This window comes from Peromyscus eremicus, chromosome 6, assembly GCF_949786415.1.
Source record: "Peromyscus eremicus chromosome 6, PerEre_H2_v1, whole genome shotgun sequence".
NCBI classification, from domain to species: Eukaryota; Metazoa; Chordata; class Mammalia; order Rodentia; family Cricetidae; genus Peromyscus; species Peromyscus eremicus.
In genome coordinates, this window is record NC_081421.1 from 29478336 (window position 1) to 29498418 (window position 20083).

Consider the following 20083-nt stretch of genomic DNA (forward strand, 5'->3'; position numbering starts at 1 on the left):
CGATCCTGCTTCTGATCATGTCCAGGAGAGATGTAAGCGAATCAAAAGTAGGACATGGAGGAGATTCTTACATGTCCCCACTCACAGCCCCACTGCTCATAATAACCAAGAGTTGTAAGGAACCCAATGTCCACCCTCAGTTGACAGAGACAATATGGCAAATGTGGGAGTTTTAATCTAGAGAATATTATCTAGCTTGGGAAAAAGGAATCTTACCACATGCTACAACATGGATGAGCCCCTAGACATAAGGCTACAAGAATAACCAGTCAGAAAGAGATAACTCCTGTATGATTCCACTTCTGTGGTGGCTAAATTCATGAAAATAGAAACTAGAATGGTGGTGATCAGGGACTGAGAGAAGAGAGAAACCAAGTATACAATTTAAAGTATAGATTGCTGTATCCAGCAAGACTTGGTTCTAAAACCCTGACTGTGGTGGTTGAATAAGAATGGATGGCCCCCAGAGGCTCACATATTTGAATGATTAGTCCTGGGCTATAAGAAAGATGGGGGAAGGATTGGAGGCATAGCCTTGTTGAAGGGTATGTGTCACTAGGGGTGGGCTTTGAAGTTTCAAAAGTCTCAGTCTCTGCCTGCTGCCTGTAGTGTAGAAGTGAGCTCTCAGCAACTGCCCCAGCGCCATGCCTGCCCATCTGCTGTCATGCTCCCCTCCATGATGTTCACAGACTAACCCTCTGAAACTGTAAGCAGCCCCCAATTACAAATTACCTTCTTCCTTTTCTAAGTTACCTTGGTCATAGTGTTTTGTCATAGCAATGACTAAGACAGTGACAATGAAGATGAAGAAGACAAAGAAGAAGAAGAAGAAGAAGAAGAAGAAGAAGAAGAAGAAGAAGAAGAAGAAGAAGAAGAAGAAGAAGACAAAGAAGAAGAAGAAGAAGAAGAAGAAGAAGAAGAGAGAGAGAGAGAGAGAGAGAGAGAGAGAGAGAGAGAGAGAGAGAGAGAGAGAGAATAGCTGGGTTTGGGTAGTCCATGCACTCTGATGGAGATGCACCAAGAGCCTCAGCAGCAATCCAGAACCTCAGTGTGTTTACCTTATACATCTGAGTCAAGGAGGTAAGTTTCCTATGTACAGCTGAATAAGGGGGCGGATTAATGGTATACTGCTAAATGAGGAGGAAGGTTTAGCAGATTTTGCTGGGGGTCTCTGTAGGGGAGCAGTCTCAGGCTTCAGTCATCCCAGAGGAGAAAGCTGTGGTTGATGGCTTTGGCATACACTGTCAACATTCACACTCACATGAAAACAGAGTTTTGCCATTCCTCTGAGCCTCACCTAGGGAAGCCTTTGCTGTTTCAATGGGCACTGGGGTCCTTGGCATGCCCATGTAAACAAGCCACATTTATTAGGGATTCCTTCACTCCTTGAAGTGAGTTTTTTGCAGGATGAAAATGGTCTCAAAGTCTGTCACACAATGATGTCAATAGACAACACTAACATAAAGTATATGTCCCCTGAGCCAAAACAGATTCCAAAATCATCTAGTGATGACTGTGCCATAAAAGTCCCCTCTTAGCCGGGCTGTGGTGGCGCACACCTTTAATCCCAGCACTCGGTAGGCAGAGCCAGGAGGATTTCTGTGAGTTCGAGGCCAGCCTGGGCTACCAAGTGAGTTCCAGGAAAGGCGCAAAGCTACACAGAGAGACCCTGTCTCGAAAAACCAAAAAAAAAAAAAAAAAGTCCCCTCTTGATGTAAGAAACTTAAATTTACCCTCATCCGCCTTCATTACCAACATCTACAACCTTCTAGACAGCATCAAAAGTTCCAAAGCAGAACATCTGGAAATTCACCACAATCTGTGGGCAAAACCCACCAGAACCTCTTCCAGAAAGAGTCACACAGGCACTCAACTTCATTCTTCAGGCTCATAAGTGCATAGAAAATATAAGTAACCCATTACTCTCAGTTATTACTATTTCTGTATCATCTATGTGTTTAATATTGTCAACTTCAACATTACAATCAAACCACAGCATACAAATAGCAATTGACACCAAGACACTGCAGTCTTACGGCTTTCTAACGTGGTTTATGTGGGTGAAGATTTGAGAGTCCATTGACATTGATCATCACTCCCTTCCAGCTGAGTCTCCCCACAAAAGTCAAATAATGTTCTCCCTCTGTGCCCAGATAACACAGTTTTCTTTAGAGAAGAAATGGTACTTAAAATCTTGTCATAGAGGCTTCACGTCAGCTGGAGTCAAACAAAGTGGTGTCCAATGCACACAGGGTACACATCATTTACATGATCGACACTAAATAATTATACTTAACAAATCACCTTAGTGAAATATTTTAAGACTAGTTGATCCTCAAAACTCATATCTACTACCAAAACAACATCCTGAAACACACATTGAAAATTTAAAACACAAATGAGAGGCTAGATCCCACAGGATATGCCATGGTCCCACAGCTCACGCACAGCAGTCACAACAAGAGTGTTCCTAAAAGTTAGAGTTGATTTAGGCTTATGGTTGATATTTTGTTGAAGGGAACAGAACTAGAGATAGAGAAGCATAAGAGGAGGTGAACATAGACTCATCTGTATCTTTAGCTATCTGTGACTGGCTTTAATTCAAACAAGCTTGTGTTCATGGTTAACCCTTGATAAAATTGGAATCTAGCTGTAGAAATACTGTGAGGAAGGGGTTGGAGTGATGGCTCAGGCTATAAAGTGTTTGGCTGGCACTCAAGCATGAGTTCCTGAGTTTGGCCCCCAGTGCATATAAAAGAAGCAGGTCATGGCAGCACATGTTTGTAATCACAGTGTTAAAGGGGCAAAGATCAAAGTATCTGCAGGCCCCTGGACAGTCAGTCTATGTTGTAGAATATTGTTTTACCTATGTAAAGACGTATTACATTTGTTTATGGTGCAGAATAATACTTTAACTTCTAAAGGTGTATTACTTTTGTTTATGCGGCATTTGTTTAATTATGTAAAGATGTGTTGCATTTGTTTCACCTTGTCTGCCTAAGGCACCTGATTGGTCTAATAAAGACCTGAATGGCCAATAGCTAGGCAGAGAAAGGAACAGGGGGTTGGCAGTCAGAGAGAATAAATGGGAGGAGAAATCTAGGCTCAGAAAAAGAAGAGGGAAAGAAAGAAAGAAGAAAGAGGAGAGAAGGAGGGACATGCCCAGGTCAAGAAGCCAGGCCGATGTCAGCCAAGCAGACATAGAGAAGCAGTGAAAGTAAGATATACAAGTAAGGAAGGTAATAATCCCTGAGGCAAAGGGTAGATAAAAAGAAACAGGCTAATTCAAGTTAAAAGAGCTAGCCAGAAACATGCCTAAGCTAGACCAAGCATTCGAAACTATTAAGCCTCTGTGTCATGATTTGGGAGCTGGTTGGTGGCCCCAAAGAAAAAGCCTAGTACAAGCCTAGACTAATCAGTAAGTAACAGATCAGGGGGAGAGGCTGTTGCAACAACTAAGGTGAACAGTAACTGAGGAATAGTCCTCAAGGTTGACCTATGGTTTCTATGTGCCTATGCAAGCATGTGCACCTGAAGGGGGCAGGGGAGGGAGGGGAGAGAGGGAAGGGAGGGGGGGAAGAGGGGAGCAGGCAGAGGAGGATGGACCATGGCATAAATGTACCTTAAAAGATGAGAGAAAAGAGGGACGGACGCAGAGAGCATCCTGATGAGACTGGGAAGAAGCAACACAACATCCGACTTTTGAGCATGTCTAGCTACGGAGAGAATCCCTCAGGTGTTCAATGAAGCAGAGGGAAAAATATTTAGAGCCTTTGCAATCACCTCTGGGTCATTAGAATAGAACATAAACTCTCTGGTCCTTTAAATTTTAATGAACCTGAGCCCTTTAAAGGTGGCAAGTAGAGCAAGTTTAGCAACGGAACAATTAAAATGTTAATGGGCCTCTCCTGTAAATAGATTTATGAAAGTCGGAGAATGCTGACAGAGTTGTTTCCTGGCTCACACTTCTTAACTGTCAGTTGAATTCAAGCAAAATTTGCTTTATAAGAAATGCAGAGACTACATCTGTAGGATGTTACGGCTGCTGCCTACTGTGGTTCCTATATCAAAATTCATTCCAGTACTGCATAATATCCCAAAGCTACTCTGCGATCACATAATTGGCCAGTGTGCATTGAGTCTTGAATGCCTACTTGTTTTCTTTTGCATTTAGTGCTGTGGCATATTTAAAGGAAGCCTGAGTTCATTTTTGCTCATCCCAATACATAGAGAGTTCAAAAGTTCAGAAGATAGAAAGTGCTTCTCAGCATAAGCCCTGAAATGCATTGGAAAATAAATTTTTGATGTTGAGATACATCCTCAGTTTATTCATGCAGAGAATTGTTTTCTTATCTTTTGGACTTTGATAGCTAGGCTAACCAAAATTTGTTTGAACTCCATAAATACATAATAAAAATTTGACTATTATTTTATTATCACTGACTTCTTTCCAGCCCACACTGAGATATGTTGACAAATAAACTGTATCTATTTATGGTATATAGTGTGATGATTTGAAATAAGTATTTACTGTGAAATAATCACCACAGTCATCCATCACCTCACCTAGTCACACTGTGTGCATGTGTATGAGAACATGCAATATCCACCCCATCAACAGATTTCAAGTACACAGTATAGTTTCCTCAGCTACACACACCTAACTGTACATCTGATCCTCACATGTACTTCTATTCATAAACTACACCCTTCATTCAGTGTGACAGAGCATACGGGACTTGCAGCTATGAGTACAGACGTAAACTATTCAAACGGGTTAATTTTTACTGATCAACTTCCACTACACTAAATCATGGAGGCAGTTTCCTTAATAATTCAAAAAAAAATGAGAGTTAAAGTCTCCTGGGACTGCCTCTTCCCTCAAGAGCAAAGTGCACTAAAGCTCAGAATTACTGTCAATTCCTAATTAACCATATCAATGAGAAGGAACATTAAACACCACTGAAAACTATCCACTGCAGAGTGACAGAAAACATTTTCCAGATCATAAATTGACAAGCCACATAATTTATACACAGAGAATTGATTCACAGAGTTGCCTAGAAATGTCCTTAAAAATCCCAAGTGTGTCCTCATCATTACCATATGGCTATCAGAGTTGTAGGGGTTTTTGTTGTTTTTTAAACAAGCTAGAACTCTCCAGGCATCTACAGCAAATACAGATGTCAGTTTACACTGCTGAGACAGACAGATGCACCATTAATCCCATCTCAAAGTCCTGAAACGTTTCTGAAAAGGATAACTTTTGTGCTGGACATTAGCATTCGTCCCGGAAGAGATGGAGGAGGCCTTGAAGTCCATCTATAGCAAAGGTTCCAGGGACGTAAGTTATGCAGTGCATTTAGGAATCCTGGGATGTGCTGGTGGGAATAGAATTGCGTGTGCATAGGGACAAAGATAAAGATACTGGTAACTATGTAGTGTGTGGTCCCCAGAAGGTATTTCCCTTCCACAGCCGCCAACACCTTGCCTTGTTCTTCCTACTCACATCAGTGAATGTTCATTTAACCCATCCCATCTCCCCTTCCAATGCCAAGATGATGATTTCCAGAGCTTCCTCTAGTGAATTTGGTTCCTTTCTAACATCAGTAATGCTAGCCCTTAACTCCTTCATAGTATCTAAGTATCCTGTACTAATACTTATTGATGAGTCTCCTAGAGACTATCTCACCTACCTCTAAAATCTCTGCAGATCCAAGGACAACGCCTTGTGGTTGTGGACTGACAAGTTCTGCTGGAGTTAAAAGGACACTCTCTTTGCTGAAACTTCTAACCAGGGGACTGACTAGTGGACTGATGGAGGCAGACAGAGGGTGATGTCTGGTCGAGCAAGATGCACAGGAGGGTGCTCTGCAGGAGCTTCCACTCTTAGTCACCATGACCTTAAACGATGCCCGTGGGAGGAATGTTCTCTACTAGACCAACGCACTTTCACTGGGTCTGTGCAGGCAGTTCTGAGTCTGATTTTTCAAGAGTGGCACTCCCTGTGCATTTCCAAGTTCCTACTTTACACAACTTCTCTGAGGCCTTCTGCAGCCTTCTCAATAGTTTCTTGACTTCCTCTGTAGGTTTTTTTTTCCCCCTGCCCTCTCTGTCTGTTGGAATGTCTGGGTTTCCTCTCTTGCTGACATTTTCTCCTCACCTGTCTCTCCATATCAACATCAAGCTGTGGCTCCAGTCCAGACCACATTGCTGACTCTTTTCCTCAGATCTTCCCCAGGAACCCATGGCTGGGACCTCAGGGCACACAAGACCCACATGCGCACTCTAGAATGCCTCTTCTCCCATGCGGCTCCTCCCTCCTTGTGTTTCCAGAGCAACCAGTTTCCTTAGCCTCTTTCTCCCCAGCTCACACTCCCATGAACTCCTCCTGAGGCTGGTCCTTCTAGTCTGCTCCTTTCATCTTCAGCTACAGTTGCTGGTTTTAGCATCCCTCTTCTCCCTAGACTGTGGAAAGAAGCTCCCAATGGGACTCCCTGACTCTGGATTCATTTCTAACCCATTCATCCTCAAGATGCCAATGTGACTAGATTATGTTTCTGTTTTGAGTTTATGTCTTCTTGGCTATGGGACTAAGAAGCTGAGATTGACAGCATATCAGGACAAATGTTTACTTAGGATGGATGCACACTGTTTCCCAGCTATTCCATAGCAGTGTCCAAAGCCTTCCTGAACTGTCCCATCTGAACTGACTTAGACTCTTCCTTATACAGTTTACCACCCCAGATGTACTATTAGGAAAGTTAACTATCTTACAGTTTTCATAAGGGAAGCTCTTGCCTCCATTTCTTCTTCTCGTCCATTTGACACAACCATCAGCCCCTTACACCCAGTGCACCTTTACTCAAGAAGCCTGTGAAGGATAAATCAGCTCCTGCAAACCTTCTTGAAAGCCCTGCCCTCGTTCTTCTTCCCGCTGGGCTGGAAGTATATGTGAGTAGTCTTTGATTGTTGGTTTGTGTTCCTCCAATCTTACTTGAGTCTGAATAAATGTTTGGTGAACAAACTAATAAGAACAGAAAAACCAACCACATATAAAGGAATCAAGTGAGTGAACTGATTTCAGTATCAAAGTAAAAACCAAAAACAAAACAAGAAAAGACCAACACTGCAGTCCGGACAGGAGCTCTGAGGTAAGCTCTCTAAATCCATTCTCATCTAGTCCCGATATGAACATGCTCATAACCAAAGGGCTGGATTCAATGGAGGAGGAGAAAACTAGCCTTACACCTTAGTAAAATGCGCACTGCTAGGATGCGGAAGAAAAGCATTAAGAGTGCTCAGAGATGGCTTTTCCAGGTCTCTAGTCCTCCCCTTAAAGCGTAGACAGCATAGAGATGTAGGTGGGAGGGGCTCGGAGAGAGAACACGGGCCTCGCCTACGTGAAGCTGAAGTGCCGGACTCCATTCCTACTACTAAAATAATAAGAACAAAAATTAACTAATGATACTGACAGCTTGCTCACCTTCTGGAAGGGTGTTTATACAATGAACAGCCTCAGAAGAAGGATGGAATATGTCCTGCTGGAGCTGGGGCAAAGTCCTCCTAAGAATTAACACCAAGACCATTGCCCCATTAGCAAGGGTTAGCAGGTCTGTGAACAGGCTCCTTACAATGCCATGGCGCTCTCAAGTTGGAGGCTTCTCAGCTTCAACTCTGTGCAGTGCCTCCTCCTGGGCTGCTTCTTGCTGTTGGCAGGGAACTGAGGGGAGGGGTGAGTGACGTGGACACTCCCTTAGTGCTGTCTGCACTGGAGGACTGACAGGGCATCTGTCTTGACTGAGGAATCTGTCTTCCCTCAGGAACTAAAAGCTGTGGTGGACTAACATGTTAGCTTATGAGCAGAGTAAAATCACAGACCTTTCGTAAGGGGACTGAAGAGAAATCTAAAACACAAAATTTCAAAAGACAAGTGTTTAATAAATGTGAATGAAATTGAATAATGCCAGAATAAAAGTCCTTGTGTACAGTAGAGTAAGTAGGAGCCCCAATTTTAGACCCAGACTAGATTCCAGTCCTAACTCCTTCTGAGTTAACTATCTGAACTTTCTCTGAAGCTTCAGATCCTTATATGTACTTTCTTCAGAAAAACATAACTTCCTCATCATAACATATACACTCTACTATCATCTTCTGATATGATTTTTGTGGGGACTAACAGAACTAAAATAAATAAAGAACATGATTTGTTCCTGGCATGTGAAAAATACCTAAGACCTTTACAATAATCAGTTTTTAATGAAAGGAAACAGTTACTAAAGACTCTCTTTTGTGAAATATACATATTGTACATATTTCACACACACATATACATATGTAAGCATATATGTATTATATACCCACATTTATTCCTAATTCCACTATTGAAAAGAGACGGAAACCTTTCATTTGTAACAAAGTGGCTGGGACTAGAGATGATTACGTTAATGAAATGATCCAGGCACAGAAACACAGATTTTACATGGTTCGCAGCACATGTGGAAATGCAAGTGTTGGTTTCCTAGCCATTTACCACACTGTGGTGATGACCGGAAGCTGACAGGAAGAGGGACAGCAGAGAAGGGTGGACAGTCGACAACAAGGCCTAAGTACAAACAGAAGGAGCAAAACATTTCGTTCTACCGCTTCATAGAGAAAGTGTGTGTAGGGCCAGAGGAAGCCCCGAGTGAGTGATCTCCTGTATGAACGTGTGTTTAAACATGAGCATAGACTCTTGAGGACTCCAGGACCAACTGGCCCCTGGTATATTGACAAAGCCATTCCCCATATGGGACAGGCTCAAGAGGGAGGAAAGAGTTCCTCAGGCAGCCCCAGGAGGGGTGCTCATGAACAATTGGCCATGTGTACAAAGACTAGCAAGCGCAGCTTTCTCCTCCAGGAGGTTTCCAGCCTGAGATGGCTGCCTACAGAGATCTCCTCCCCAGACTAGCTAGTCCCTCCCCACGTGCTGGACCTAATAAACATGAGCGGGTTCCCAGATTGTGGTGGAGTGGTTACAGCATCCCACTTGATCCCACTTCAGTATGTGTCGCTGTGTGTGTCTTTTCTAAATCCCCTTACACCCCTAGCCAGGGTTCTGGGACCCAAGGTGTGTAGGTCACAGCAAGTGTAGATTATAATAATGTGGTACATATGTATTGTATATAGTTAAGGCTAGAAGAAAGGATTTTAAATGTTTTAAATACAAAAGGTAATGAGTCTGGAAAGAACTCAGTAAATAAAGTGATTGCCTTTCTAGAACCCACAAAAAGTGGGGTTCAGGGGGAGCCAGGCATGATGGTATGTGTTCGCAATCCCAGTGTGGGGCAAATGGAGACAGATGGATCCTGGAGGCTCCTTGATTAGCCATCCTAACCTGCCTGGCAAATTTCAGGCTATTGAGAAAAACTGTCTTTAAAAAAGAAAAAAGAAAAAAAGAAAGGCAATGACTGAAGAATGATACTCAAGGTTGTCCTCTGGCAGATATATGCACTAACACACACATGTGCACACACACACACATGCATATATACACACAAAAACACACACACTTAAGGTGAATGAATAGCTAAAGACATAGACAGGCTTATCGGAATTTACATCATACAGTGTATAGAGGTGTCAAATACCCCACAGTGGCCCTTAATACACTCGTGCACATAGTATGTATCAAAGTAAATCTAATTTTAAAATTAAATTATATATAATATGGTATATTATATATAAAAAGTTAAAGTATATGAAAGACCATGAGCTGACCATAATGCTGTGTGTGGACAGGCAGTCAGCTGGGCTCCACGTAAAAACAGGAATAAGAGCTGCACAAAGGGTATTTCAGTGCTGCTGTTTATAGCATTTGACAACTGAGGAAATATAAACCTTAAATTACTCATAAGTTACCATAGAAAAGGGCTTGCTACAACCATGGCACCTTAGGCTCATAAATAACAAGAAAATAAATGAGAAGAAAAGTCTTTTTAAAGAAAGTTTTCGGGTATACTAAAGGAGAAGATAGGCAAAGTGCCCAAAAAGGTAGGAGGCAGAGAGGAGTAGATGGTCAGTGGCATTCTGAGCTGTTTGTAGTTCCACAGAGCCTGCAGCCAGCTGTAGAGACAGGGTCCATGTCAGAATAGAGCGCAAGATGGTAACTGGTAGGAAGAAAGGCAGGAGAAATGATGTGGCCAGAGGAGGAGGGACCCTGCAGATGACACTGGGAATACAGAGGAAAAGGCAAAAGCTATAGAAAAGCAGAAAGAGAAAGAGCTAGCTACGTCATATGCTACAGAAAGTGAGGATGGGTACATTCAAAGAAGAAGGCTCTGAGAAGCATGCACAGCAGAGGAGAGCAGCCCGCAACAAATTGATAAATTATAAAAAAATCAAGTTATGGGAAGGTAGCTCAGGGCAAAGTGAGTTCAGTTCCCAACATCATATAAAAGTAACAGAAAGCAGCTGATGGCTGTAATCCTGGTGCTCTCAAAGAACAAACAGGAGGGAGGGTCCCTGGGGCTTACTGACCAGTCAACACAACCAAAACTGTGAGTTCCAGTTGAAGTGAGAGATTTTGTTTCAGATAACAAAAAACAAAAATAAACAAACAAGCAAAAACCCAGACAGGTTTGACCAATGGACTAAAATAGAGGACCTGGAAATAAACAGACAAAACTATGGCCACCTCACTTTGGACAAAGCGGGCAAAAACATACATTGGAAAATATAGCCTGTTCTACAAATGATGTACACAAAGCTGGATATTCACCTACAGAAGAATGAAATTGAGTTAATATCTTTCACCTTGTAGAAAAAATCAATAAAATGGATAAAATACCTTAATTATAACCTGAAATACTGAAATTTCTAGATGAAAACATAGGGAATATTCTTGAAGGCTCTGGAGTAGGCAAGAACTTTCTGAAAAGAATTTCAGTAGTGTAGAAATTAGTACCAGTTATCAACAGATGGGGCAACATGAAATTAAAATTCTTCTGTTCAGTAAAGGACACCATCATCAGAGCACAGAGCCCACAGAATGGGAGAAAATCATTACTAGCTACATTCAGGGGAAGACTAACAGACGTTACAAAAAAAACTTCAGAAAGCAGATATCAAGGAAATAAAACTTCCAATCAACAAATGGCCTAATGAGTCGAACACATAGCTTTGAAGTGGGGGGGGGGGTAGCATAAGTGACCAACAGCTATTTTAAAAAGTGTTCAACATTCTGAATCATGAAGGAAAAGCAAACTAAACCTACTTAGAGATAGCGGAAGAACCTTTATACATTGCTATGAGGAATAAAAATTAACACATCTGACTCAGTTAGGGCTACTGTTGCTGTGATGAAACGCCATGACAAGAACAACATGAGGAAGAAAGGGGTTATTTGACTGACACTTGCCCATCATAGTCCATTACTAAAGGAAGTCAGGACAGTAACTCAAACACAGCAGAAGCATGGAGGCAGGAGCTGATGCAGAGACCATAGAGGGGTACTGCTTAGTGGCTTGCTCCGCATGGCTTGCTTGCTCAGCCTGCTTTCATATAGAACTCAGGTCCACTAGCCTAGGAATGGCATGATCCGCAATGGGTTGGGTCCTTCCTCATCAATCATTCATTAAGAAAATATCCTACAGGCTTGCCTGTAGCTGGATTTTATGGAGGCATTTTCCTAACTAAAGTTCCCCCCTCTCAAATGACTTCATCTGTATCAAGTTGACATAAAACCACCCAGCACATCATCCATGTGAAAATTAGTGTGGATTTCCTCAAAAATTAAAACCAAAATTACCATATGACCTAGCTGTTCTATTCCTGGGCACATACCCAGAGAACTTTGTACCCTATTATCTTAGTTAGGGTTTCTATTGCTGTAAAAAGACACCATGACCATAGCAACTCTTATAAATGAAAATATTTAATTGAGGGGGCTCGCTTAAAATTTCAGAGGTTTAGTCCATTATCATCATGGCAGCTTTCAGGCAGATGTACTAGAGCTGAGATTCCTACACCTTGACTCAGAGGCAACAGGAAGTTGACTGACTCACTGGGTGGAATTCCAAGCATAGGAAATCTCAAAGCCCACCCCCACAGTGACACACTTCCTCTAACGAGGCTATTCCCACTACAACAAAGCCATACCACCTAATAGTGCCACTCCCTTTGGGGGCCATTTTCTTTCAGAGCACCACACCTACTGTATATATATATACACACACACACACACATTCATGTTTATTGTTTTTGTATTTACTACAGCAAGGAAACAGAGCCAATATTGATGTCATAAACAGATAATTAGGTAATGAAAATCTGGAACTTGTTCTAAATGGAATATTATTCAGCTGTTAAGAAAAAGGAAATCACTAAATTTAAAAAAAAAATGATAGATTTAGAGACTGTGACTTTAAGTGAGGTCACTCAATCTCAAAAAGAAAAAAGAATTATGTTCTGTTGCATATGCAGATCCTAGCCTACAACTGTATATACATGTGTGTATGTAAACAAATGTGGTTACAATACAGAAGAAAGAGTGATTTCAGAATGCCCACTCTAACTATGTGGATGTCCACTGAGATGCATAAAGTTTGAGACAGGGCAAATGTTTGAGGGGCTATGTTAACCTATCCATGTAGTGTTTGTTATTTGTGAATTCATTCTTTTTTAAATTAAGGTGCCAAATGATAGGAGATAACCAAAGTTAGCCTCTAGCTACACACTCTTGAGCACACATGTATACGCACAAAAAAAGGAAGAGAGGGAGGGAGGAAAGAAAGGAGAAAGAGGGAGCGAGGGAGGGAGGAAAAGATGGAGAGAGAGGAGGGGGCAGGGAAGAAGGATAAAGAAGCATCAATTGGCTGTCTTTTAGACATTAAAGGTAAGGCAAAGAAACAGGGTCAAGACAGGTCAACAGACAAGACAGACTACAAACAGAAAACAGAACAGTATTTGTGAATGGAAAGGAAATGGTACAAACAAAAAAGCCACATTAAGAAGAGAGGATGTAGAGAAAACACACCAGGAAGCCCCAGAAGCATCAGAGCAAGGGTGCCATGGACAGGAATGAGAGATGAAAGAAGAAAGGGTTAAACTTGGGGACACTGAAACAGAGGACAGAAACCACGTGCAAATGTGCCTAATGCCAATATTAGCAATAAAGCATGGGTTGCCAAAGCTGTAAGGCAAATGTCTGGGTCCAGTTGGTGGGGTAGCAGAAAGAACAACTATTGCTAAACATAAGTAAACAGATTTAGATCTCAGAGAAAGATCAGAATGAGTAGAGTTTGAACATAGTGAATGGAGTTGAAAATGGTGGAGGAACCACCAGGGAGCATGGTAAACAGAAACAGGGCTCTAGAGACAGGATTCAAAGGTGACCCCACTGCTCCTCAGCCATGAAACCTCAGCTGCATTCTAAATTCCACCCATTTTGGCTCCAGGTTTCCACGTCAGCTATAGAGGTCTGGACCACATTTCTGCACAAGTCTGTAGTAGGGAGAGATTGTATTATGGTTTGTACCTGAAGGATCCTCTCAGAAAGTTTATCTAAATTGCAATGCTCAGCGGTCAACATGTAGAGACGTGATTGGCACCTGAGGACAACGACCTAGTCAATAGCTAAATCCCTGATAAAATCCCAACTTAATAGCATCAATAGGAGGTGGTGATCAGTTGAAGGAAGCAGGTCATAGGATGCACCCTGGAAAGATATAGCTAGTCCTCATGGTAGCCCACCTGCTGTGGATATCGCTCTGTATAAATAAACACTGATTGGCCAATAGCCAGACAGGAAGTATAGGTGGGACTAACAGAGAGGAGAATTGAGGAAACAAGAAGGGAAGGGGAGATTGCCTGGAGCCGCCGCCAGGACAAGAAAGATGTAAGGTACCAATAAGCCATGAGCCACGTGGAAAAGTATAGATTAATAGAAATGGGCTAAATATAAGAGTAAGAGCTAGACAATGATAGGCCTGAGCTAATGGCCAAGCAATTTAAATAATGTAAGAGTCTGTGTGTTTATTTTATAAGTGGGCTCCGGGACTAGCAGGACTTGGCGGGAGCTGGAGAGAAATTCTCCAGCTACACCCACCCTCCCAACCCCCAATTCCACTTCTTGTCCACACTAAGGTGGGTGACTTTGCTCTGTCACACCGTTAGCCATGGTGTTCTGTCTCACCACAGCCTATAAACAGCAAAGCAAACCAATCATGGACTGAAAACTCAGACAGTATGAGCCAGGCAAACTCTTCTTCCTTTACTATTTATGTAGGTCTTTTCTCACTGCACAGGCAAAGCCTCTAACACATGTGGATGCAAAGTCTAAGTGCCATGATTTGAATTCTATGTCAGAAATACCTATGTGAGGTGCACATATTAGAGCATGGATGTGAGATGTCCCATACAGTTTAGGGGACTGCCTGGTCACACATTGACCTTGCCTTCTTAAAGTCTCCCCAACCAGGTGTTAGACAAACATAAATATCCCAAATTCCAAGAACTTAGGTGACTAGCTCTATTTGTTGTTGTTGTTGTTTGTTTGTTTGTTTGTTTGTTTGTTTTCCAGGACAGGGTTTCTCTGTGTAGTTTTAGTGCCTGTCCTGGATCTCACTCTGTAGACCAGGCTGGCCGTGAACTCACAGAGATTCGCCTGGCTCTGCCTCCCGAGTGCTGGGATTAAAGGTGTGTGCCACCACTGCCTGCTTTGGCTAGCTCTATCTTAATTCAGTCCTGATCTCTACAGTACCTCCATGTTGGGGGATATTTGATCACACTGTGAACCCCGAGTTTGCATTTGCATTAATTAAATAAAAATAACCTTAGGTCAAATGGCTAAGATAGCAACTAGTTGACAGGAAGTAATCACAGCACCAGAAGGCACCTGGAAAAGACAGAGACCATGGAAGAAGTGGGAAGGGGCTTTGAGTGTTGAGGCTTTCTCTGTTTTGATGGATTTAGTGCTTTTTGGGAGACAGATGCTATGGAGATGTGGGGAGCTGGACATACAGAATAAAAGAAAGGTAAAAAGCCACATGGCAAAAACATAGATTAATAAAAGCAGGTTAATTTAAGTTATAAGAGCTAGTGGGACAAGCCTAAGCTAAGGCTGAGCTTTCATAATTAATAAGAAGTCTCCATGCCGTTATTTGGGAGCTGGCTGATGGGACAGAGAAAGACTCATTACACCTCCATGTTTACTATTTTCATCTCACTGTTATGCAAGTGTTCACAAAAGTACATCACAAAGGCTATATTTTAATATAACTGTCCTTTGAAGTCTCAAAGATCTGGGTAGAGTTTATCTACTCCTCCTGTTTAATCCTGTGAAAAGCATGTTCAGTGTACCATTAACATAAGTAAACTCATCAATATCCCCTTATCAAAATGTCAGCACTCATGAGGCTGAGGCAGGAGGATTACTGAGAGATCAAGGACAGCCAAGTTTGTAGCATGATTAGTCTATCAATCAAACAAACAAACAGAAAGCCTTAAGGCCATCACTAAGCAGCAGTCGGGCATTTCTCATGGAAAGTCTTCAGTAAGCAAAGAGAATTCAGAACTTCCTGGTAAGTTCTATCACACACATCGGGACAATTGGCACTCAAATGGAGCACTGATGCCCACCAAACCCAGAGTTGTTGCAACCCAGAAGAGGTGCCCAAAGTGTCTTGACATCCCCTAGATTGAAAATATCAGCTTCAATCCCACTGAGAAGACATAGAAAAATTAAAACAAACTTCATAAAAAACAGCCTAGGCCTGGATGTTCTCGAATAGTTAAACCCCAACTCTGGAACTAGGTATGGTGTGGTGGTAGAGGCATGCTTGTAATCTCCGTACTTGGGAGGTAGAGGCAGGAGAATCGGAAGTTCAAGGACATTTTCAGCTACACAGTGGGTGAGATCAAGTCTAGCCAGGGCTGCATGTGACTCCTTGTCAAAAAACAGAAAGAAAAGGAAGAAAGGAGAGGAAGAGCCCTAGCTCTGCAGTGGAAACATCTGGGTTCGGCTCTGGCAATGCAAATCTCACCTCAGCCATGTCTCTTCCCCACTCATGGGCATGAAAGAACTGCCCATCTCACTCATGACACTGGTAAATGCAAAGTGGCTAAACGTCATCTGGTGTCTAAGCAGGAATCTAAGGGAGTTAACTACCAGCTGTGGTTTGTGATAAAACTCACACAATGAGTCCTTCAGTGGAGTGCTGATTTTCTGAATCAGTCTCACATTAGTCATCGAAAGCATCCAAATTGTGATCAAACAAAATCATCAGATCGATCAATCATCATGAGAATGGGGAAATCCATGGCACACATCTTTTGACTCATTAATAAATTTTCTAAATGAGTTTCCCTTCTAAGAAATACAATCATAAATGTGACATGTATGTAAATCTGACTTTTGGTGAGCTGCTCATTTTCATCTTCTAAGACAAGCTACACATAACTTGATTCTCTACATTCACTACACGGATGACCTGTAAGTGTGGGTCAATGGGATGGCCTACTTTCATCAGCGGTCTTTAATTCATCCAAAGCCTGTATCCAGAAGTAATAGACCTCAGATGTCAATGACAATCTCAGGAAGAATTCTCTCGCATTTAACAAATAGGCAGGTGTGTGGTAGTCAAGTGCTATATGTGTATTCTACATGCCAAGAATTGCAAAAAAGCCTGGCAATAGATCCTACTGTGGTCCTGATGTGTGAACTCCAGCACCAGAGAGAACTACAAACAAATGACCGGACTTCCCCTACCATAAATAACTAAAAGTCATCAGAGTGACTTTAGCAGTTCCTTGAAAAACACATCTCTATTAAATCTTTCAAGAATTTATATTAGTTTTAATATCTGACTTCACTTCATCTGATATATAAATACAGCTACAATTCTTTTTTTTTATTGCAATATCATCATTCTAGGCCAAAGAGTCAACACTGACAGGAGATGAACACTGTCATGTAAGAGTGGAGTGTGTCTTCCCACCGGGGTTGTTCAGTCCAGTGTTCACCGGTAAAAGAGACAAGGAAACCCAGCGTTCACTTTAACACTATTACCACTAAAGCGACTTTGCTCTAAAGCATTATAAGATAAAGGCTTTCACAGGCACAGGCTACCCAGAGTGATGTTTTCCAAGATAAGAGTCTAAATTCACCTCTTCAAAGTAAACAATGCAAATCTTATCAATTCCGGAGAAATCAAACTTACAGCAATTCCTCAAATTTCAGAAGAATACACATTTGGCCACTATGTAGTCAAAGTTGTGAAATAAAATGTCACCCTGGCCCTGTTCATAGTTCATGACCTGTGCAGTAACCAGGTAGCAGACTGAATTTCACAGAGGATGAAATACTGAAATGTAACGTGAACCCCCAAACGGTATTTTTCTTACAGGGAGAAGTAAAGCTGGGGAAAGTATGAGTGGCTTTTCTCTAAACCACTTTTTCTATTGTATAGTAATTCCTATTTCAGAAAAGCAAAGAAGAGAGCATGCAGAAATGTTCCAAGGGCTCTGCTGTCTGCTCATAGCTGCCCAAGAGCAGAAGAGGAAAAGCAGAGTCAGAGACGCGTTCTCCAGTAGACTGATGTAACGTAAGACCTAGCAAAAACTTCTCCAGCCAGTTAAGTAGACCAGGCTGTAGGACTTCTCAGAACTCCCAGCGCTCCACATGGTGACCAAGAACAGACATTTCCCGGTCTTACTTCTAAGGAAGAAGGAATCCCCCCTGTGCCCCTTCCTCCTAACCACACAAGTGCCTCTCCTCGGCCGCTGACACAAGCATTACTGGCTCCTCGCCTGTCTCATCAGATCCTTGAAATAACCCATTCTTTGGACTTCATCATATCTCCCCCAAAGCGGGGGGAATGTGCAGAAACACTAAGATTCTTTTTTTAAAAAGTCAAGATAATTCCCTTTCGACGGGGTTTCATGCAAAAGCCTTGTAGAGAGTGGGCAGTTACTCCCCAAATATGAAAATATACACTCAAACTCGGGGGGGGGGGGCGTCCGTCAGGTTCTTGGAAAATATTAGGTTGAAATATCAGGGTCCACTCAGTAGCACTAGTTCTGCTGGGCGGTGGCACTCCCTGAGGTCTAGTCTATGATAACGTTCCCGCCCGTACCCAGTTAGGGACATCCTCAAGTTCTCACGCCTAGTGCATCGCAGCACCCCATCCCTCCATTGCTTCCCAGAGAGACCTTGGTGTAGAGTAGGGCGGGGGTGCACAGACATAAGCTAGCTGTCCACATGCTTTCCGGAGCTGTCGGGCTCCACTTACATGCCGGGCTGGAGCTGCAGGGCGCTTCCTGGTGGCCAGTGGTCGGCCGCCCAGAGGCAGAAGCACCAGAACCACAGTGGAGAGGTCATCTCAGTGATGCTGAGCCAGCGGGGCCACCGCCCCAACTGCGCGCGGTGCGCCGCTCGGAATCTTCAAGTCCGAATCCCGCGCAGAAGTTGGGCTCGCCAGGCAGAAGTTGCTAGTGCCGGCTCGCTCTCCAGGACCGCGATGTGCGTCTTGCTGCGCAGGGCGCGGCAGCAGCTCGACCCCAGCAGGCGACACAGGCAACAGTGAGCGAGCGCTAGTTGTGGCCGGCCAAGCCAACCCCAGGCGCTGTAGCCCAAGAGCTGCACAGCCCCTGCATTACCCGAGACAACTAGAGACCAGCGAGCATAGCGGTCCTGCAGCCCCCGCAGCCCTGGTGCCATGGCAACGCGCTCGCCGCCCTCTGGCCCCAGCCCCTCCGGAGCGCTTAAAGAGACAGCCCCCTGCCACCACGCGCTCCTTGCGCTGCAGGGCGGCCCCCGCCCCCACGCCCTCTTCACCCTCTCTTCTCCAAGGGGCGCTGGGCGGTGGCTGGGGAAGCATCTGGCACCTCATATCATGTTCTTCCACCAATAATCCACACAACTCTACTCCCAACCTCTTCCACCAAATCCTTTGAGCATCCTCCGCCCCAAGCCAGCAAAGATGCTAAGCAGTGCTGGCTTTCCCCCTCCAACACCAACCTGCTTAGGACCAACCAGCTGCGCATCTGCCACCAGCGGAGAGCAAAAGGAAGCTGACTTTTGATTCCCTCTCGCTCAGCTCCCTCCCACCTGGAGGCTGTGAGGACAGTCTGAGCACAGCTCTTGGGGGAGGTAAGCTTGAAGTAGGAAAGGAATTGCAATTGACCGAGTCCAGTCTGCTGCCAAATCGACAGTTGCTGTACACATCGCTGGCGCATCCAGAAGTCCTGGATATTCAAAATGAGATAATCTCCCTCCGCTCTATTTGGCCACCATCTCACTCATTTTAGGCACCAAGAGTTTTAAGAGGCGCTGGCTCTTCTCCAAACCTCCTTCCTTCAAACCAGCTCTGAGTGCCTAAAATCCGCAGAGCAACCTCCAGTTGCTAGCCCCCGTGGTCCTTCCAGAAGGGAACAGCGTCTGCTCAAATCGGGAAGCTTAGGCTGTGGAACTAGCCCGCGCTGCCAGGGATGCTCAGCCAAGAGCAGAACGGAGCGAGCGGTAGGCAGTAGCTTCTCCGGCCGGAGGCTATGCCTCTGCCCGGCGCCAGCTGCTGTCTGGAAGGCCACAAGCCTCTGGGAGTGTGTTTCGTGAAAATAAAAATCTATGGCGCGTCATGCCCTCCAACAAGGACAGCCCAGGCTTGGGAGCCATCATCTGCGGTTTACCCCCCCCCCCCATGCGAAGCAATCTGCAGGGGATAACTTTTGCCTTTTGCTTTTATTCCTAAACTTAAAAAAGTGTCTCTCCAGAGAGTTGTTCCTTGTCAAATACTTAAAGTGGTACTATCTGGTTCCCTCACTCGTAGAAGTCCTAAAAGAATCTTTCTTAAAAGATGGTTTGGATTCCCTTTGCCCTCCATGGATGAATTAATCACCTACTCCTTAATCCCCATCTTTCAAACCAATGTTCCTTTATTACTTTCAGCTTTTCTGACACGGAGAAAACAACTGGGCATTTCTAGAGGGACTGGAGGATGCTGTTGAGGGGTCTCTGAAAAGAAAATAAAGAAGGGTCTGGCCGGGCGGTGGTGGCGCACACCTTTAATCCCAGCACTCGGGAGGCAGAGGCAGGCGGATCTTTGTG

The 20083-nt window shown here is 43.7% G+C and overlaps 1 protein-coding gene across 2 annotated transcripts in view; it reads right to left on the minus strand.

The window, feature by feature from the left end:
• Window positions 1–18656, minus strand: part of LOC131912994 (EGF-like and EMI domain-containing protein 1) — a 615403-nt gene extending 596747 nt beyond the window's left edge. For both annotated transcript variants that reach the window (XM_059265325.1, XM_059265324.1), the window contains exon 1: window positions 18270–18656. In XM_059265325.1, coding sequence (XP_059121308.1) covers window positions 18270–18358 — 89 coding nt within the window. In that variant the 5' untranslated portion in view covers window positions 18359–18656. The remainder of the gene's footprint in view (window positions 1–18269) is intronic.
• Window positions 18657–20083: the final 1427 nt, after the last annotated feature.